This window comes from Lepus europaeus, chromosome 3, assembly GCF_033115175.1.
Source record: "Lepus europaeus isolate LE1 chromosome 3, mLepTim1.pri, whole genome shotgun sequence".
In the NCBI taxonomy this organism is placed as follows: Eukaryota; Metazoa; Chordata; class Mammalia; order Lagomorpha; family Leporidae; genus Lepus; species Lepus europaeus.
In genome coordinates this window covers 45,305,338-45,324,847 of record NC_084829.1, presented here as the reverse complement: position 1 = coordinate 45,324,847, position 19,510 = coordinate 45,305,338, and the positions used below count along the sequence as shown (strand labels likewise).

The 19,510-nt window shown below is 42.3% G+C and overlaps 1 protein-coding gene across 3 annotated transcripts in view; it reads right to left on the bottom strand.

The window, feature by feature from the left end:
* The window catches only part of RUNX2 (RUNX family transcription factor 2), a 141,442-nt gene that overhangs the window by 5,190 nt on the left and 116,742 nt on the right, over nucleotides 1-19,510 (bottom strand). For 2 of the 3 annotated variants that reach the window (XM_062186203.1, XM_062186205.1), the window contains one exon: nucleotides 622-687. The exons of the other annotated variant lie outside the window; for it this stretch is intronic. In XM_062186203.1, the coding sequence (XP_062042187.1) occupies nucleotides 622-687 (66 nt within the window). The remainder of the gene's footprint in view (nucleotides 1-621; nucleotides 688-19,510) is intronic. 3 annotated transcript variants of the gene reach the window in all.

Genomic DNA, 19,510 nt, shown 5'->3' with positions numbered 1-19,510 from the left:
GCTGAAGCTCACAGCATGGCTCCTTAATAGATATTTCTGGTGCCAAATTGATGAAACCACTGTTAGGATCCATTTCATATGAAAGTAAGTTTTCTGAAATGCCTGAAAACTTACAGCTGTGATCATGGATTGATCACAGTTTTCTAGAATTGACAGAATTGTGACAAGCCCCTTCCTAATACCAGTGCTCTCACTAAGATTTTGGTTCCTTCTAAAAATCTTTAAAGGATTTTGATCTCATGGAACTGTATTTTACCATAGCTTTCAGCTATAAGGGAACGCATTTAGCCATTCTAGAAGACCTTAGTGATAGGTACTTCTTCAGCCCCATTTCTATTCACCCCTCATCCATGAATATCCCAATGTTTCATAAAGGAATAATTCTAATACTTTCCTTTAAAGGTGCTGATTGAGAGTTGTTAATTTTTATTAAAATGCACACTATTTAATGTCCACCTTAAAATACTAGGGCTAAGTGCCATGATATGTATTTTTAATTGAAAGTGACTATTTGAAGGCAACATATAGTTAACAAAATTTTTCTCACAAATCGGATAGTATCAATCAGACAGCCCAGCCCAGCCCAGCCCTGCCCAGCCCAGCAATTGTTAAAAATCTCACCTGCCTGGCTCTTCTTACTGAGAGTGGAAGGCCAGAGGCAGAAGTCAGAAGTGGCAGTGTCATCATCTGTAAAATGAGGGGATGAGCTCTAAGTTCCCTTCCAGCTCTAATGTTCTATGACCGTGAATTCCAAGGCAGAAGGAGAAGCAACAGCTTTAGGGGAGCGGGAGCGGGTAGACAGACAGGTTCCCATCCCTCATTAGTACTTTCCCAGGACTCCCAGGCCCATAAGCAGAGGGTAAAAAGTTAGCGAGCAGCTTCTACTACCAGAAGCAAACACTTTGAAGATGACAAACCAAAACTAACACAGACCCAGAAGTGACTCTCTGCTTCTTATAAATTATTCCATCCTCAACCTGCCTCTACCTAATCCCTCCTCAAAATGAAATTCTGACAGGCCCAAGTTCAAAAAATGTGGGAGTAGTGATTCTGGCAAAATCAGAAAAGGCAGCAGATGAGATGTAACAGCTCCCACACCTGGTGCTTATGCACGGCCTTGTACAATACGGACACTAAAACGGGGGTACACATGTTCCTCAGCCAGCCTTCTCAGTGCAGAGCAGGTGGGTGAATTTGAGTTGGCAGAGCTAATGGTTCTAGGCAGGTCACTTTTGTATGAGTTGAGTTCAATACTCAGATCATATGAGGAAAGACAGAATAACACGAGCAATTTAAAATAAAAGAAGTCACACTTAAAATGTCAACATTTGCCCCTAACTCTAGAAGCTCAGAGTTCACACAGATAGGCATGTTGATATAAAAAATGCTTCTTGTGTGTATTTATACTTAAAATATACTGTAGTAATAATTAAAATTCCAAGTGGTTTATTTTGATGCAGAAGCCTCATTAAAACTTTAATGGGAGGCCCTGCCAGTAAACTCCAACATGGTTTTGCATATGCCACCCACACCCCTTCTTCTCTATTTTACCTGATAAATTTTGCCGATGTTTTTATTGCCCTTCAGATGCCAGGATCACTGTACCTCTGTGGTTTATAGACACCAGCTCACACAAATTGACATTCCTTTTTCAATTAATGAGCTCTGGTTGTGCTTGACTGAAAACAATGCAACAAATATCCACTAGATTTACAGTATTTTAGCCAATCATTTGTAGTCATTTGAGTCTGTAACGTCTTAAGGATGAACTTTTTCTTGAAAAAGAGCTAATAAGGACTCTAAGGGGACTACAGGATTTTTTTATAACTCACAAAATATAGAGTTTTCTGGAATTTGCTTAGTCATTTGATGTTACTGAGAAATGTTTCTGAAACATACTGTAATATATTCTGTATGAAGAAATATTAGTAATTTGCTACAGTATAATGTGAAGTCCCTTACATAATAATCCAGGAGGGGAGGCAGGAAGAATGCTACCTAATCTTCAACTTTTTATAATCTTCATTGCAGAGGGAAATAATATAATTCAATTATCTTTCTTTGATTGGGCTGTATCTATACTTCTAATCTTTGTTTTATACGTGAAGTTAGGCTTTCTTTTACCTTCCCTTCTTGGATTATTTTCACATTTGTGTCCTAAACTATTCAGACCTTGTATCACCGGCCTTGTTAGAACCACAAACTCAAAAAAAAAAAAAAAAAAAAAAACAATAAAAACAGAACTGGATATTACATAAAATAAAGTGCAGAAAATACAAATATGGCTTACTAAAAAAACTATGAGATCAAAACCAACCACATGTTAAAAGTACTATTTCCCACACCTAATTTTATAAACGTAGACCCAGAGCTCAGCAAGGGCCCCAGTGACGTGTGTGGTAGCCTTCATCCCCCCAGAACCAGTTTAAAACTCCTAAAACCTACTGAAGAAACTAATTACTGCTCAGATAACTCTAAGCTAATCCCCGTTTGGACAAATAGATAAACTGAAACCCAAAGAAGGGAAGCCATATACTCAACATCACATAATCACACAGCTTGAGCCAAGTACACACACTAGAACTTTGACTTATAACCAAGCATGTGCAATTTTAGTTTTCCTTCAGGAATTTAGTTGACATGATCACAGATTTCTCTCTCGCCACCATCTACCTATTACTCTGCTATTTTAGAAATCTATTTGCCCAGGCCGGTGCTGTGGTGCAACGGGTTAACACCCTGGCCTGAAGCGCCAGAGTAGAAGATGGCCCAAGTCCTTAGGTCCCTGCACCCACATGGGAGACCTGGAAGAGGCTCTTGGCTCCTGGCTTCGGATCGGCACAGCTCCGACCATTGCGGCCATCTGGGGAGTGAACCATTGAATGGAAGACACCCCCCCCCCCAACGCCTCTCCTCTCTCTGTGTAACTCTGACTTTTAAATAAATAAATAAAGCTTAAAAAAAAAAAAAGAAATCTATTTGCCCAAAAGAAAAATACTTCAGAAGGCTCTTCTTGATGCCTCCATGAGAGTTACTAACTTTGGGATACTATTAAAAATGCTTTTCAGCCTTGTTGTTGATCTAATCTTCTAACTAGTAGACAATTAATTCAGCTGCTCAGGGCACAATGTGAATAAGACTAAGGTCAAGGGTTTGATCCCCTTAGGATCTGCCGGCTTCCTACAGATGCACTTCCTTCCAAAGCTTCTGTCTACACCCCTAGCCACAGCCAGACAGCTTGCAAACAAATGTAGCTGTCACAAGCAGAGCCACAAGAGCCCTCCTTATTAAAGCAGCAGCAGCAGCAGCAGCAGCAGCAGCAGCAGCAGCAGTTTCTCGTAACTTAATATACATAGGGAAGAATATATTAATAAAATGCCCATGAAGCTTAAATAAAAATAAAACCGTTAAAATAAAAACATCTTGCCCCTTACCACAAGGTCTATTAGGGAAAGAGAAACAGTTCCTCTTTACCACGCTTCTTGGGTCTTCAGAGCGAGCAGGAAGTGTGTGAAACCAAGATGGGGGAATGAAAGAGAACCTCCATTCTTTATTCCTCGTGCCCTGCAATTCCCCATGCAACAGCTTTCACTTGCTCCCTTCTAATGCTACCCATCTTGGGTCACGGTCAACTCCCAGCAAAGAATGCAAGGTGTTGAAGGCAGAGATCTGATGATACTTTGTCTCCCTTTCAGTAGTGAATAACGATAACACCTGACATTCCTAGGCCTTTACCAAAGCCTTTACTTTAACATACATGTTCTCATTTAGCAGGCCCTCAATAAATGATGGTTGAATGAAAATGGGCAAGGAGATCTCTGGACTGAAAGGAAAGTGGAGGGTGAGAAGAATGACAGACGGGTTCCTGTCACTGGGACCATCTGTGGGAAACCTCACACCCGTGTCACCCTCCCCTCGAAGCAGCAGAATTTACACGCACCCTCTGCGGAGGCCCGTCAGGGCAGAACCAAGGAAAGGGCCTTCAATCCAGGATGAATGCTGGCATGTGCAGAGACCTCTGTCCCTTTTTTTTTTTTTTTTCCCAAATATGAGGGCATAAACTTACAGAATGAAAAGCCATCACACTTCTCAGCAATGAGGTGTTAACTTCAAAGCTTCACTGGGGCCTTTTAAATGGTAGAAGTTATTGCTTCAACAAATCTCAAATAAAGTCTAAGAACTTTTTTATTAACCCTCTCCTGGCATTCCTTCTACCAGAACATATAATGCACGAGATCTGTGCAGGGCTGTTCTCTGCTAACCAGGAGGTCAACGCTTCTTCTCCAAGAGCATTTATTTCCTGGATCACTCTTTCAAGCCCTTACTCACTACTTTCCTGAATTATTAGCTGTTTGTTAGTTTGTTCTTTCCAACTATAAATTCAGCTTTGGATGATAAAGGATTTATTTTCCTCTCATATACCTTTCAGAATCTAGTATACTGTGATTAAAATTAAAAATAAACTACATGGATGTATGTAAGGATGGATAAATAGATAGACAACTGAATCTAAAGATTAGGAACTCTGTACAACAGCTAGTACATTTGGACAAATTAAAACAAACAGATATGAAAAGCATTAAGCAATGTGGACATAAAATCTAAACTGTAGCTCATATATATTCCATACCTATAAAACCTTGTAAAACTCTTTAAAGAGTGTTCAAAGCTGTTCCCAAGCATCATTACACCACTTGAGCTCACCCAGCAGATGGACCCCACCAACAGCATCTGCCACTAGTAAACAGATACAGCACCTGTCCAGTCTCAGAGCCAGGACCTGTATGTAGGTCCACACTGGGAACACTGGACAGAAGAAAGGAAGGGGGCAGGGGCTCTCCAGAAATGCCTGGCCTGCTGCAATGTCATCACATTCCTCCCCTCATGATCCTGCATCAGTGGCTGCAACTAAGGTGATGGTATTGATTTGGAATGAGTAAATAACAGAGGGTAAAATATGCATCCCCATCTGAATTCCTACAGTATGGAGAGCCAGTGTGTCAGAGTCGTCAAGAATCATGGGGGACCTCGACAGGTGAAGACAGGGAAGCCTGCAAATGTGGTGGGCGCGAGCGGCAGCTCGAGCACCAGTGGCACAGGGTTCTGCTCTGCCTGACAGAGCATGCCGGTGCCAAACGGTAGAAGCGCCACTGTGAGCCTCCTGAGATCTGCTTTCTACACTACACACAGGAGAGGCAAACTCTTCACTGACGTATCACCTTGTCAAGGCACACAGCTGGCCTCAGAACAAGAATGACTCACCCCTGCCTCTCACAGGGCATAACCAAGCAGCTCTGCAAAGAAGGGGTGAAAAATAAGGATGCAGCTGTGAGCCTCTGCCCACATACACACTACTCAGGACCCTCACGGGAGATGTCTTCATGCTCGCCCTGGCACACGTGGCCACCTCTCTTCTCTCAGCCGAACCAAGGAAGGAAGCAGTTTTCAAAGCTCACCACTATGCAAGGACTTCCCAGGTGTACACATTTTTATTATCTTTCCCATACACGCTTTAGACATTTATGTATATAAATCATATCACTCTGTAGGTTTTGAATAATTACCATCGTTTTACATAAGTATTTTCATCTTCCAGCTAAAGAGAAAGCAAATTAAGAGTAAGACCCAAATACCCTTCTTTTAGTGCCTACCTAGTATGTGTACATAGCATGGTGCTGAGAAAAGCCAGATGATTCAAAAACACACACTCGACAAATAATCACTAGCAATGTCCAAAGCAGATGACACGGCAGAAGCAGAATGCTGTATAAACATGACCAAAAAAACTAATTGAGACTATGCATATGCATATACTACTTTATCCCTTCACACTAAAAAAAGATCAAGTATCTATCACCAAATTAGCTTTACTTTTAACTCCATTAGGTTATAATTGGGAAAATATTACATATATTTGAGAGAAATGTAATGGATCATGCTGGGAAGAAACCAGCAAAAGAATTTAAGATCGATTTTTTTAAGATAATGAAATGACTAGCAAACTCCATAGTTTTGCAAAGACAGGGAAAGTGCCTCAACTATCCAGTATAAATATTTGTTTTCCGTGTTGTAATGAATTGTACTTTTCCACTGCATGCTCACAAATTTTGAAAGACCAGCTGATCCTAACTAAGGCTAAGAAAGTATGTTATGCTGAAGGAAAAGACCAAGAGAAGGAAAAAAATATCTGGCGATTTTCAGAAACTTCAACCATTCCTTAACCCCACCGAAATTTTGAGGATATTGCTGGAATAATGTACTTCCTTTCTGTGAAGGGAAAGGAGCAGGCAGTAGAAGACATGCAAGTATATGTGCATGCACACAAGGAGGGAGAGCAGGAGAGAAGAGAGGAGCCAAAGAGGGGGAGGGAGGAAGAAAAGAGAGATCTTCTCACTGGGCCTTGATTAAGAACTTTTTAAATCCTAGGAAGGGTGGATGGTCTTTGAAACCAGATCCGCTGCAGGAAGGAGGCCAGCACCCAGGACACCGTGTCTTTCAGAAGGGGCCACCCACGGTGCCGTGGCGGTCATATGACTGCTTTGTCACATCCTGAAGCCATTTCCAGCCCATGCACACGTCTGTGCTCCCATTTACAGAGGATGGGATATATTGGGAACACACATATGGAAACACTTTCAGAGAATCAGTTTCCATGAAATTCATAATGAGCCAAGTGGCTTCAGATGTGGTTGCGTTCCTCCGATTAGCCAGGAAAAAAGAAAAAGAAAAAAGGAGGAAAAAGGGACAAATCCACCCTTTCAGACCTTATTTCAGTTTCAGAAAAATTAAAAACCACTAATGACTTATGGCTACCAAAACACAGAGCCACAATTAAGAGAAGAGGAACTAGGAAAACGAGGGACAGAGGTTTAAAAGCAATAGCCTTTTTCTCCTAAAAATAACAGCTTCAGCGTCAGTAATCTCATCTTAATTCGGGGAAAGGCTTTCCATGATGGTACCTTCCTGGGGGGGGGGGGGGAGGGCGCAGTAAATTTTCTGACCTCCTGGCAGGAGGTAGTACACAAGCACACCTCAGGGTGCTGGGGATGGTGAAGAGATGGGGCAAAGAGGCAGACACCACAAGACTAGCTTTTATTTGATAACATATGTGGTCAATTAAGATTATTTTTAAAATGGCAACTAAATGATAAATTGTTTCTAAGTAAATCTTTCAAAAAAAAAATCTGAATTCCGAGGACAGCCTGGCATTTTCCTACAACCTGGACTACTGTTAACTTGGACTACATTAAAGCAGATACATATGAACTGGCTGAGATGTGATACAGTAGACACCAAGGCCTAGCTAACAGGAAGGCATGTAACACAAGAAGGGGACACATGGGGGAGGGCTTTTAAACTTCAGCTAATACAAGTAAGTTAAAACAGTTTTATATTAAAACAAAACCAGACATATTATGGAGAAAAATGCATGAATTTTCAGATAAAACCTGAGAGTTGAAAATATTCCCCTTAGGTGGCTGTGGTTGTTTTGGATTATTCCCAACAAATGGGGGTGAGGAGCGCAGGTATAGGGAAGGAGACTGAACTCCCTCTGCCCTTTGGGGCGCTTCCCTGAGAAGCATTTTTCTCAAGTAGTAGCAAAGTCTAAACCCGCTGTGCAGAAATGCTCTGACTCCAAGCTGCTTGATGACGGGCTGGGAATCAAAACTGGCTATTGCTCAACAGAACAGTCTTTGCCTTTCCCCTAACCAGATGGATCCTGCAGATGATTTAATATTCACAACATCCCACTGATGAAGAGGAGAGTGTCTAACCAAACAACTGAGGTGCTACTGCCATAGCTCACATGGTATCTTTAAATTCTCTGTGGGATGGACAAAATCAGTGACCCCACTTTGCGTTTTTTGTGGTTTTTCTTTTTAGTTTTTTATTTGAAAGGTAGAGTGACAGAGAATGAGAGGGAGAGACAAAGAAAGATCTCCCATCTGCTGGTTCACTCCCCAAATGGCCACAACAGCCAGGTCTGGGCCAAGCCAAAGTCAGAGCCAGGAACTCCGTCTTGGTCTCCACCATAGCTGTCAGGCACACAAGTACTTGGGCCACCTTCCTCTGCCTTCCCAGGTACATTGGCAGAAAGCTGGATCAGAAGCAGGACAGCAAAGCAGTGGAAGTGGCGCTCCAATATGCGATACCAGCATTGCAAGCAGCAGCTTAACCTGTTGCACCAGAAGGCCAGCATCCCCACTTTAAGGATGACAAACTTCAGCTTGCAGACATCAAGTGATTCTCTCAAGGTTACAGACCAGTAAATGGCATCCTAGGACCTGCAGGGTTCTGTGTCACAGTCTCACTGCAGGGAGCAGGGACTGGGGGTCATCTTCATATGAATTCTAATGGGCTGTGGACATCCCGGGTAGGGAGGCAATGATGCAGAGGATGCTGATCAATCATCCATGGCAGCCCTGGGGATGGAGATGGGGATGGGACGGGGGGGGGGGGGGGGGGGGGAGGTTGATGCAGTCCCAGAATCCTGTCTTCTTCACCCCTGGTGTTCTGAGTGGTCTGAAGCAGGTTGGCCCACTGGATTAGCCTCTCGTTTGTGGAAACTGATTGGTAAAAGGACACAACAACAGTAGATAGCACCATTTAAAAACCACATCCCTTCTTACTGATGCTCTTTGAACCAGTACAGCCAGAGAAAAAACAAACCAACAAAAAGGACCCAAGCAAGAAAATATATGAATTGAGAGCCAGCAACCTGAAGTTCCTGATTAGCCCTACATACCCAGCTCCGGGTGCAATCAGACTTTTCTGTTTAAAAAAAAAAAAAAAAAAAACCACCACCCTGGAGAAGAAGGCTGTGAGAGCAAATCAGCAGAGGCACCGGTTTTCACCACTCCCTGAATGCACACACTGTTCTCAGATCAACTTTGAATTCTCTGCTACCTGAAGTAAGAAATATCTGCCCCTCTAAAAAAAAAAAAAAAGAAAAGAAAAGAAAAAGAGAGAGAGAGAACGAGAGAAGAGGGGCCTGGGGAACGGAGGAGTCCACTCCAGGCAGCAGTTGCTTACAAGGTGGAACCACACAAAATCTGACAAGTGTGAAGTGTGCATCACAACTTTTTCAAATACAATTCCCCAAGTTAGATCTCAAAAAGGCTTAACTCTGGTGTGGTCAAACAGCCCTGGAGCATCACAGACAAAGCATGTGCTCAAACTGCCCCAAGCCCCTAACACTCAGAGTCTGAACCAGATTACCAAAGCGCTATCTGGACTTAACAGCTACCCTGGGCCTGGCACAATCACACTGGTCTATGATCAAAGCCACAGGCTCTAGCCTCAAACTGTTTCCTGCCAGAACCTATGCTAACCTTTGCCTTCCTTCCTACTACAGGTAGATGGATCCACTTACCTGCTCCCCAGAGTAGGCCTGGGCTTATGCCCTGAGGTGGTCTCCTGTCCCAAGAGGAAACATATGCAAGGCTTCCTGGCTGCGACATAAAGCTGCCTTAAAATCAAGGTCCACTTCCACTCAGGTGGCTTATCTGGGTTTCTGAATCCTTGTCTTGTTCAACTTTCTGTTGCCTCAAGATTTCCATGTTCATGTCTGCCCACCTGTGCTGCAACTTCAGATCAAACCTTTTTTTTCCCACTCAACTGTGTGTGTATTTCTAGAGCTGTGTATTAGGCACACACAAACATCTGCAAGAACAACAACCTTGCCCCAACTTACCTTTCCAGTCTCACCTCTCATTCCAACCTTTGAGCTGCACAATCCTAGTCAAACTGGAACCACTTCCTTTTCCTGCACTATCCAGAATGTTCCCACCCTCTTTATTCCTTCAGCCCTTAATAAACAACTCTGCTCTATCCCATCCCCTGGAAATTCTAAGCAGCCTTAAAATCTGACAAGTCCTCCCTGCTTCAAAGTTTCTTCCCATATTCTTGCTTCTGCCCATGGTAACCTCTCCTTCCTCTGCATTTAGTTCTTCATCTGCATCTCTCTTGCAGTGTGCAGTTGGAGCAAAAATCACCTTGTCACCTGTTGTCTTTAAATGCCTCGAGAATGGGGAACTCTGGGACTGCTGCTGTGGTGTAGCGAGTTAAGCCACTGCCTGCAATGCTCACTCAAGTCCCAGCTGCTCCACTTCAGAGCCAGCTCCCTGCCAATGGCCAAGGAAAAGCAGCAGAAGATGGCCCAAGTACTTGGGCCCCTGCTACCCATGTGAGAGACCCAGAGGGAAGACTTTCCTCTTCCTTTCTCCCTCTCTCTCTCTCTCTCTCTAGCTCAAATAAATAAATCTTAAAAAAAAAAATGGGAACTTTGTCCTCTCATCTGTCAATGCATTGTAGCCCCTCTCAGGGTAACATATAAGAAAATATTTAAATGTGTGTGAGAGGGGGACAAAAATGGCAATACCAGCTTTAACCAAAAAGACTTCTGACTTCTGCCTGTACATCCTCAACTGCCTTCCCTGGCCTAGTGTACCTGTCTTTACCTGAATCCACAGGGCTTGAGTTAGTTCCAGATCCCCAGCTCTGTTCTCACTGCTGGTTCTGTGTTGTCTCTCACTCAGACCTGTTCTCTGGCTTATCCCCTTATCCTAGGAACAAAACCTTTTCTCTGATGTTTTCAGTCCAGCAAACTAAAAGGTATCCACAATGATTCTCAAAAAATAAGATTTAAATAAAAAGAAGACATTTCAAATTTATACACTGCTTTTAAAGTTTCCACTACTTTTAAATATCTGGGTTTTTTTGTTTTGTTTTGTTTTGTTTTGTTTTTTTGTTAACCTTTGCTAAAAGCCTGTGAGGCAGGCATAACAGGTACCAACTCACAATAACGTTCAGTTCAAGGAGAAACACACTGTCTCAAGGATACAGCTAATCAACCACAGAGCCAAAGGGAAGTTTCCGGGTTTCCTTACCTGTGTCCTCTTCCTCACTAGACTCTGCTCATTACCGTCTACTACTTTTCATCCAGACAGAAGTTCTGGAAAGGGAAACAACGGTGTTTCCTTCAAATTGGGGGATGCTTGAACTATTTTATTTTAAAGTGATGACCAGTATGCTTTCTTTCTCACATTGGATGTTTATATCCAGTGACATCAGAAACCAAACTACTACTTTTTATTTAAATGAAAAACTGCTTCCTCTGACAAGAAATTCTATTTCTCTGTTGCTAGGATATAGCCTAAAACCATGTGTAAGAGTTGTCATCCTATCATGAGACAATGCTCCTTATGTAACTTCTGAATCCAGACCTGGTGCTGTAGTAACTCGTTCCTCTGACAGTCTCAGAGTTTTTCCACTCAAGCCCTGCGCACCGAATTAACTCAAAACTTCTGCAAGAAAAACGTCCCATTTAGAGTTTGATTTGGCATCCATTTCAAAGAGCTGTTTGTATACTTTAGAATATGTAGAATTTTCCTTTGATTGAAAACTCTCTTTTAACAATGGACAAGAGATGATTTCTCTTCTGACTGTTTTAAACAAAAACAAACACATCCTAGTTACATAGAGCCTTGTTCTCAAAGTGGTTTTTGAGAGAAATCAAACCCTACAGATTGTAAAACATTTGGCAAAAGCCCTCAAATAGTCAAATAGTGAAATTTTCCTTGTTGCAGGAGATAAACAAATCCTGGAGTTTTATATATGTAAAACTATATATATATATATATTTAAAAAACTATATATATAGATGGATATGGACTTCCTTTCACTTTCTCCTCTGCTAGATAACATTCCCATCTCAATTTACACACCCACCCAACCCCCTTCAGAGGGGTTTCAACCTTAATGTTTATTTCTAGTGCTATTGTAATAAACTCACCACAAATCAACATTTTCAACATCTGTTCATGGCTGCCTCCAGACTGCTTGGTTTCTTTGGGACATTAAGCCCTTTCTCCCAAGTATAAACAGATGCACCTAATTATGAATTAAGGTGTTTAAGAGGAGCTACCTGTTTTGATGACCAAAAAAAATTGGGGCTGTGGGACAAATACACAGCAGTCTGATAGTAGTCATGGCTCCTCACACAGTGGAAGTCCCCTGCCTGCAAAGGACAAAGCCAAGACCTATTTTTCTCAGCCTAAGAATAATGTCCACTCAGCCCACTCCAGATGTGGACCACATCAGCAGTAACTGGTCAAGAGTGATGGTGCTACCACAGATGCAGGGCAAAATCTACTCAATCTCTGCAGGACTCAAATTTAGGATGAAAAGAAGAAAGGAGCAACAGAAGACCTGGACATAATTCAAAGTTATTCTTTTTCTTCTTCAGATAAAAATGGCCATGTACAGTGATCAATATCAATATCATCATCATCATCATCATCATCAAAGTCAGCAGCCTGTGAGGAAATGTTAAAAACCCATAAAGAACATTCTAGAGCGCTGAGCCAGCAGCTGGACACGTGGGTTGTGGTCCCAGTACTGTCTCACCCTGAACAGGGTGATGGTGATGGAGAGAGTGTCCCTTTCCCTCCCTGACCCCGCATTCCTCATCACTAAAATGAAGGGATCTGGTTAACTCACCTCCATGATTTTCTGGCTCTTTAAGCCTGATTCTGCTATATATTAGACAACCCTGGGAATTTAAAAAATGCCTTCAAAATGTCTACTAGAAATTCTGTTCCTGTAAAGAAAGGTCCTTGTTCACTAAGGAGCAGTACTACAGTTTTCAAAATGAAGTAATAAATTTATATATCCAATGTACAAAAAAATTCCAGGTTTTTTTTTTCTACAAAGTATCAATTCAAAAATTTAGAACCTTTTTTTACAAAATTAAAAAGCATAATTGTTGGGGCCGGCACTGTGGCATAGCAGGTTAAGCCACCATCTGAAGTGCTGGCATCCCTCATGGGCACCAGTTCGAGTACTGGCTGCTCCACTTCCAATCCAGCTCCCTGCTAATGCACCTAGGGAAGCAGTGGAAGATGGCCCAAGTCCTTGGGCCCCTGCACCCATGTGGGAGACCCAGAAGAAGCTCCTGGCTCCTGGCTTTGGCCTGGCCCAGCTCTGGCCATTACAGTCATTTGGGGAATGAACCAGCAGACAGAAGACCTCTCTTGGTCTCTCTCCCTCTCTCTCTCTCCATAACTCTGCCTTTCAAAATAAATAAAACAAATTTTAAAAAAACATAATTGCTAACAGTTTGCAACAGAGACCAAAAGAAAATGGTAACACTATTAGTTTTTCAAGAAAATCTTTCATCAGTAAATTTAGCAATAAAGGGGGCTAACCTTAGGTTTACATATTCAATGAGAAATACATGTGTTTTCTGTATTTCTTCTTTGTTCCAATGCTTTAAGCAAGTTGCTTCTTTGTTTTAGACTCTTTAAGAAAGTTGTTTATCTGAACCATCTGAAGTTAAATTTTTACATCAACATTTCCAACTCTTCCAGCGTGGGACCTATTATTATATGCAATTTATGTAACTTCAAGTTCCTTGATCCATACATAAAGATATATATATATATATATATATATATATATATATATACACACACACACACACATATTGAGATTTTAACATTTCATTAATATGTGCATTTTAACCTCTAGAACAAAATTTATGTTTATAGGATTGGGGATAGATTATCTCCATTGTTATTTCTGGTTAGGAATTTGGTGAGTTTTACTTTACTTTGGGTCCTCTGACCCGTGTCACACATGATGGCTGACTACTGGTGTCACCCAGGTATGGCTTAGAGAGACCAATGGGAGAAAAAAATTCCTCTTAGGGTCACATCAACAAGCTTTAGTAGCAAAGCCCAGTTGAGATTCTGATGACAAAGCATGATAGGGAAAAGAATATTATTTGAAGCTAAAAGACTTGGGACTGATTTATTTTATTTGCCCTCTCTCATTCTGCAACCCTGGACAAGTCTCTGAATGTCTCTTATCTCTAATTTCCTGCTGGCCAAATATAGACTGTAAGATATTCATCCTCCAATGGCAATCGCATAGGATAATGTCTATGAAAGTATTTTCTATAGGTTTAAATACAGCTGGCCTTATCTAAACACAGTTGGCCCTCTTTGTCCATGGGTTCTGTATCCACAGACCAAAAATACATGAAGGGGCCAGTGCTGTGGTGCAGCGGGTTAATGCCCTGGCCTGAAGCACTGGCATCCCTTATGGGCACTGGTTCAAGACCTGTCTGCTCCACTTCTGATCTAGCTCTCTGCTGTGGCCTGGGAAAGCAGTAGAAGATGGCCAAAGTCCTTGGGACCCTGCCCCCATCTGGGAGACCCAGAAGAAGCTCCTGGCTCCTGGCTTCGGATTGGCGCAGCTCTGGCTGTAGCGGCTATCTGGGGAGTGAGCCAACAGATGGAAGACCTCTCTCTCTGTAACTCTGTCTTTCAAATAAATAAAAAATAAATCTTTTTTTAAAAAAGATGATTTAAAGTGTATGGAGGCTATGTATAAGTTATATGCAAACACTATTTTATATAAGGAACTTAAATATCCTCGGGGAGGAGGGTTCTGGAAGCCAATCCCCCTGCAATATGAAGGATAACTACACTAAGTGTTTGCTATGCAGTTATTTTTACTTTGACCTTTGGACTCAGCTACTATAATCCTTCCCATTTTCCCCTGCGCTTAATTTGTCTAAGGTTTTAACACGGGGTTCTTTACCCCCAAGCTTTAAGTAATTTCTGTCTCCCTACTCTTAGATGACCCAAGTGTTCTGGGTCTTTTTAATTTCCTCTCTCTGGAATTCCTGGACTATAACAGAATATGCCCTAAAGATGCCTCCTTATTTCTGATGGTGTCCTTAGATTTTCTCTACATATTCTGCTGTACCTGCCGAATCTCCACTTCTCTTGGCTGACCCAGCCTTTAAACCAGAGTCCTCTGGAGACAGTAGCTTGACAGGTTCCCAAGTCTGCTTGTCACCTAACTACAGTGTGCTACAGGCCTCTTCATATGCCATGCGATGCTGTGGGGAATGCAACAATCCTACTCACAGTTTGCATCCATACCAATTTCTTGCTTTCCATCTTTCCCTGAATGCTAACCTGTTTATCTGCTGTATTTGTTAGTGCTTACTGGATTGCCATACTTCTAGATAACTGAAAGGGTTTGCCTCAGTGTGAATGGCTCCAAATTGCCTTCCTACATAACCTAAGTGATCCTGCTTATTTGATTTTTATAAACTTTTAGAAAAACTTTCCGAACTTCCAACTTAAAGTTCTATAATTTGTAGTCTAAAACTGAATCTCTCTTTTTTTTTTTTTTTTTTTTTTTTTGACAGACAGAGTGGCCAGTGAGAGAGAGAGAGACAGAGAGAAAGGTCTTCTTTTGCCGTTGGTTCACCCTCCAATGGCTGCCGCGGCTGGCACGCTGCAGCTGGCGCACTGCACTGATCCGAAGGCAGGAGCCAGGTGCTTATCCTGGTCTCCCATGGGGTGCAGGGCCCAAGCACTTGGGCCATCCTCCACTGCACTCCCGGGCCACAGCAGAGAGCCGGCCTGGAAGAGGGGCAACCGGGACAGAATCCGGCACCCCAACCGGGACTAGAATCTGGTATGCCAGCGCCGCTAGGTGGAGGATTAGCCTGTTGAGCCATGGCGCCAGCCTAAAACTGAATCTTTTTTAAAAAAAAAATGTTGATTGGAAGACTCCTGGCCCAGGGAACATGGCAGAGAAGAGCAGGGTGATACAAAATTGCCACCTGCAGGTACCATCAGCATAAGCCGTGGCTTTACACATCAAAGATGATGCTGATTAAAATACTAGCTTGGAGTTAAAGTTGTTAAGTTCATAACTGATCATAAAGATAGGATTAAATGTCAAAGGGATTACATAAATAAGACCGGTGTCTGCTAATAATAATTGATAGAATTAAAAAGGAGAGAACAGTCCAACATGGGAAGCGGGATATACAGCAGACTCATAGAATCAGAAATGCTCTAAACAGCACTCTGGCCTCAGAATCAGCCCTTAAGGCATTCAGATCTGGCTAAAATCCATGAGAGTATTTCAGGCATGGAAAGCCAAGACACTGTGGCAAAAAAAAATGACCTAAGTGAAAGATCTCTGTGAGTGAGATCCCAACAGAAAGAATGGGACATCAAAGAAAGAGGTACCTTTCTCTGAAGGAAGGAGAGAACTTCTACTTTTATTATGGCCTTGTCTAAATAATGTCAGGGTTTGTGAACTCAAGAGGCTTCCACAGCCTTGGCAGCTCATGACAAGAGCCTCAGGTGATTACTGACGTCATAAATAAGAGTGTCAACAATTGTTAAATCAACAACAGGAGTCACTGTGCACTTGCTCCCCATGTAGGACCTCTGTCTTTAATGTGTTGTACTATGAGAATTAATGGTAAAACTAGTCTGCAAACAGTACTTTATACTTTGTGTGTCTGTGTGGGTGCAAACTGTTGAAATCTTTACTTAGTATAGAGTGGATCTTCTGTATATAAAGATAATTAAAACTGAATCTTAATGAAGAATGGGATGGGAGAGGGAGTAGGAGATGGGATGGTTTGTGGTTGGGAGGGTGGTTATGGGGAGAAGAACCGCTATAATCCAAAAGTGGTACTTTTGAAATTTATATTTATTAAATAAAAGTTTTCTATAAAAAATACTAGCCTTGAAAGTCTGCAAATGGGCTGAAATATAAACACATCTCCAGTTCTTTAGTTTTAAGGTCCTTAAATGTATGTCTTGTCTAGTTACCTAGTTCCTTACCCATGTTTGTAATGATTTTCCATAATGCACTGCAGAGTGGTGGCTAAAAGATCAATATCAAAACCTTCAGACTAGAGTGGATGGTGAGTTAGAGTAAGGCCAGCCCTTCCCCTTAAGAAGAGGGAAGTACATATATCTGTCCCATCAAGACTTGGACCTCTTGGCTCATGGGAAGAAAACACTCCTCTTTTCAACACATAACCCCATCTTTACACTTTATATTGTGTATAAGTGGCTGCTTTTTCCAGTGGCTTATTATCTGCAGTTTCTCACTCTGATTTTGCATCTTTCTCATGTTGAATTTTTTCTTTCCACTCTCTCCTACTGTACTCTCCTAAGTGAAAAGCCAGAGAAAAAGGCTGAAAACTCAATTTGATTGCCAAATAGTCAACCTATCATCCAGAGCTCCCATCTACATGGTTTTCGGAGCTCTTGGAACTGTATTGGACTTCATTTGAACTGTATCTTCTTACGCATCCTTAGACTTTCCAAAATTCAAAATAAATCCATCAAATACATTTTAAGTAGTTTAGATCACTGGGAAATATGCTCTCCAGGCCCGTATTTTACTGCTGTTCTTTAAAAAAAAAAAAAAAAAATGGCTCCAATGGTTTTCAACACACATACTTCTGCACTTCAGGATTCCACGCATAAGAGGAAGCTTATGTCCAAGGAGAGCAGGAAATGTGTTACTTTTCAATCAGAAAATGTAAAAGAAACTGCCTGTGTCGCCACAAGACCTTGAAGCTAAAGTCTAGAACGCCAAACTAAAGCTTCTGTGAGAAAGAATGTCTTTGTAGGGCACTGTTAAAGGAGCTGAGACAGAAGTTATGGCTTACTACCACTGTTGGGTCAGTAGTTGGACCTGATGAAAGCTTTATTTTTAACCTTTGCTGGTGGTTATGAGATTCTGTTTAGAACATGTTCCTTGGAGCTGGCGCTGTGGCATAGCAGGTAAAGCCGCCTCCTGCAGTGCCAGCATCTCACATAGGCGCTTGTTCGAATCCTGGCTGCTCCACTTCCAATCCAGCTCTCTGCTATGGCCTGGGAAAGCAGTAAAAGAAGGCCCAAGTCCTTGGGCCCCTGCACCTACATGGGAGACCTGGAAGAAGCTCCTGGCTCCTGGCTGCAGATCAGCGCAGCTCCGGCCGATGTGGCCAATTGGGGAGTGAACCAAAGGATGAAAGTCTCTCTCTCTCTCTCTCTCTCTCTCTCTCTCTGCCTCTCCTCTGTCTAACTCTGAATTTCAAATAAATAAATAAAATCTTTTTTTTTTAAAAAAAAGAACTTGTTCCTTGCCCTTTCTATTTAAGATATGCTACAACTTTTTAGTCCTCTGTGAAGAAGCTGTTCTGAATGTTGAGCCCAGGAAGCACATGTGCTGGGACCTCACCTAGCTTTACCCTTCTCAAATGCAGGACATCAGCATGCGTGCCTGAAATAACCACTGGCCACACACAGGTGTTGCAACACACTCCACTACATACATGAGTATAATCATTTAATGAGCACTCACGTAGCCAATGTGATCATACCCACAAGGCGATCTTCATTTCAACCCATCTAAAAAACAGTAAAAGGAACTGGTATACATAAAGGCCATGAAAATACACAACCTACATTTAAGAGTATAAGCAGAACATAGAACACTGATTCAGTCCCCAAAACTCATCTCATCACTGCACTTCACTGTAATGACATTTGGCTTTACACATTGCCAACGAAGGGGAGCAACAAGAAGTAACTGGATTAATCTTAAGCTGTTATTTAAAATTAATAATTTTCAACTAGACAAAATATTTTGGGCCGGCACCACGGCTCACTTGGCAAATCCTCCGCCTGTGGCGCCGGCACCCTGGGTTCTAGTCCTGGTCGGGGCGCCGGATTCTTTCCCAGTTGCACCTCTTCCAATCCAGCTCTCTGCTGTGGCCCAGGAGGGCAGTGGAGGATGACCCAAGTGCTTGGGCCCTGCACCTGCATGGGAGACCAGGAGGAGGCACCTGGCTCTTGGCTTTGGATCAGCGCAGTGCGCCAGTGGTAGCGGCCATTTGGGTAGTGAACCAACGGAAGGAAGACCTTTCTCTCTGTCTCTCTCTCACTGTCTAACTCTGCCTGTCAAAAAAAAAAAAAAAAAAATTTGGTCCTCAAAGTGGATTTCTGGCCTGAATTTTTTATGCTAGTCATTCTGTATGTGCAAAATAAATCAAGTAATCCCTGAATGATCACTTCACTTTGGTGTGTATGAATAGTGTCTGAACATTAATTAAAGTTTCATAAGATATGGCATTACTATTTTTAAAGGAAGTTAACAATTCAGAGAAAATATCATTAATCATTGTGATGACACAGGCAAAATACCCTTCTCTTGAGACCAGAGTATCTGGCTCCCCATCACTTCTAGGCAAGCCCCAGACACCACCCTCTCATCCAGGCGGACTGCCACAGCCTCCCAAGCACACTCCTTGCTTCCTCCCTCCTCACCCTCTTACAATTTTCCATCCAACATCCAGAGTGACCTTCTGGAAACAAAAATCAGATAACAACATGACCCTGTTTAAAATATGCCAATAGATCTGCACCCAACAGAAGCTCCAATGTTCTGACCTTGTCCATCAGAGGTCCTGCATGACACAGACCCAGCCTTACCCCTCTGATTTCACATCATCCACACACTCCTGCCACTGGGCATTCTTCTCCAAACACCCCAAATTCTTCCCACCTAAGGGCCCTCACACTGTATTTTTCCCTGCCTGGAGTGTCCCCCCTCCGCCTCATCTTCACTTTTGATCTCCACTGAAATCTTGACTCCGTCATGTAACCCTACTTTACCTTTTTTTGTAGCA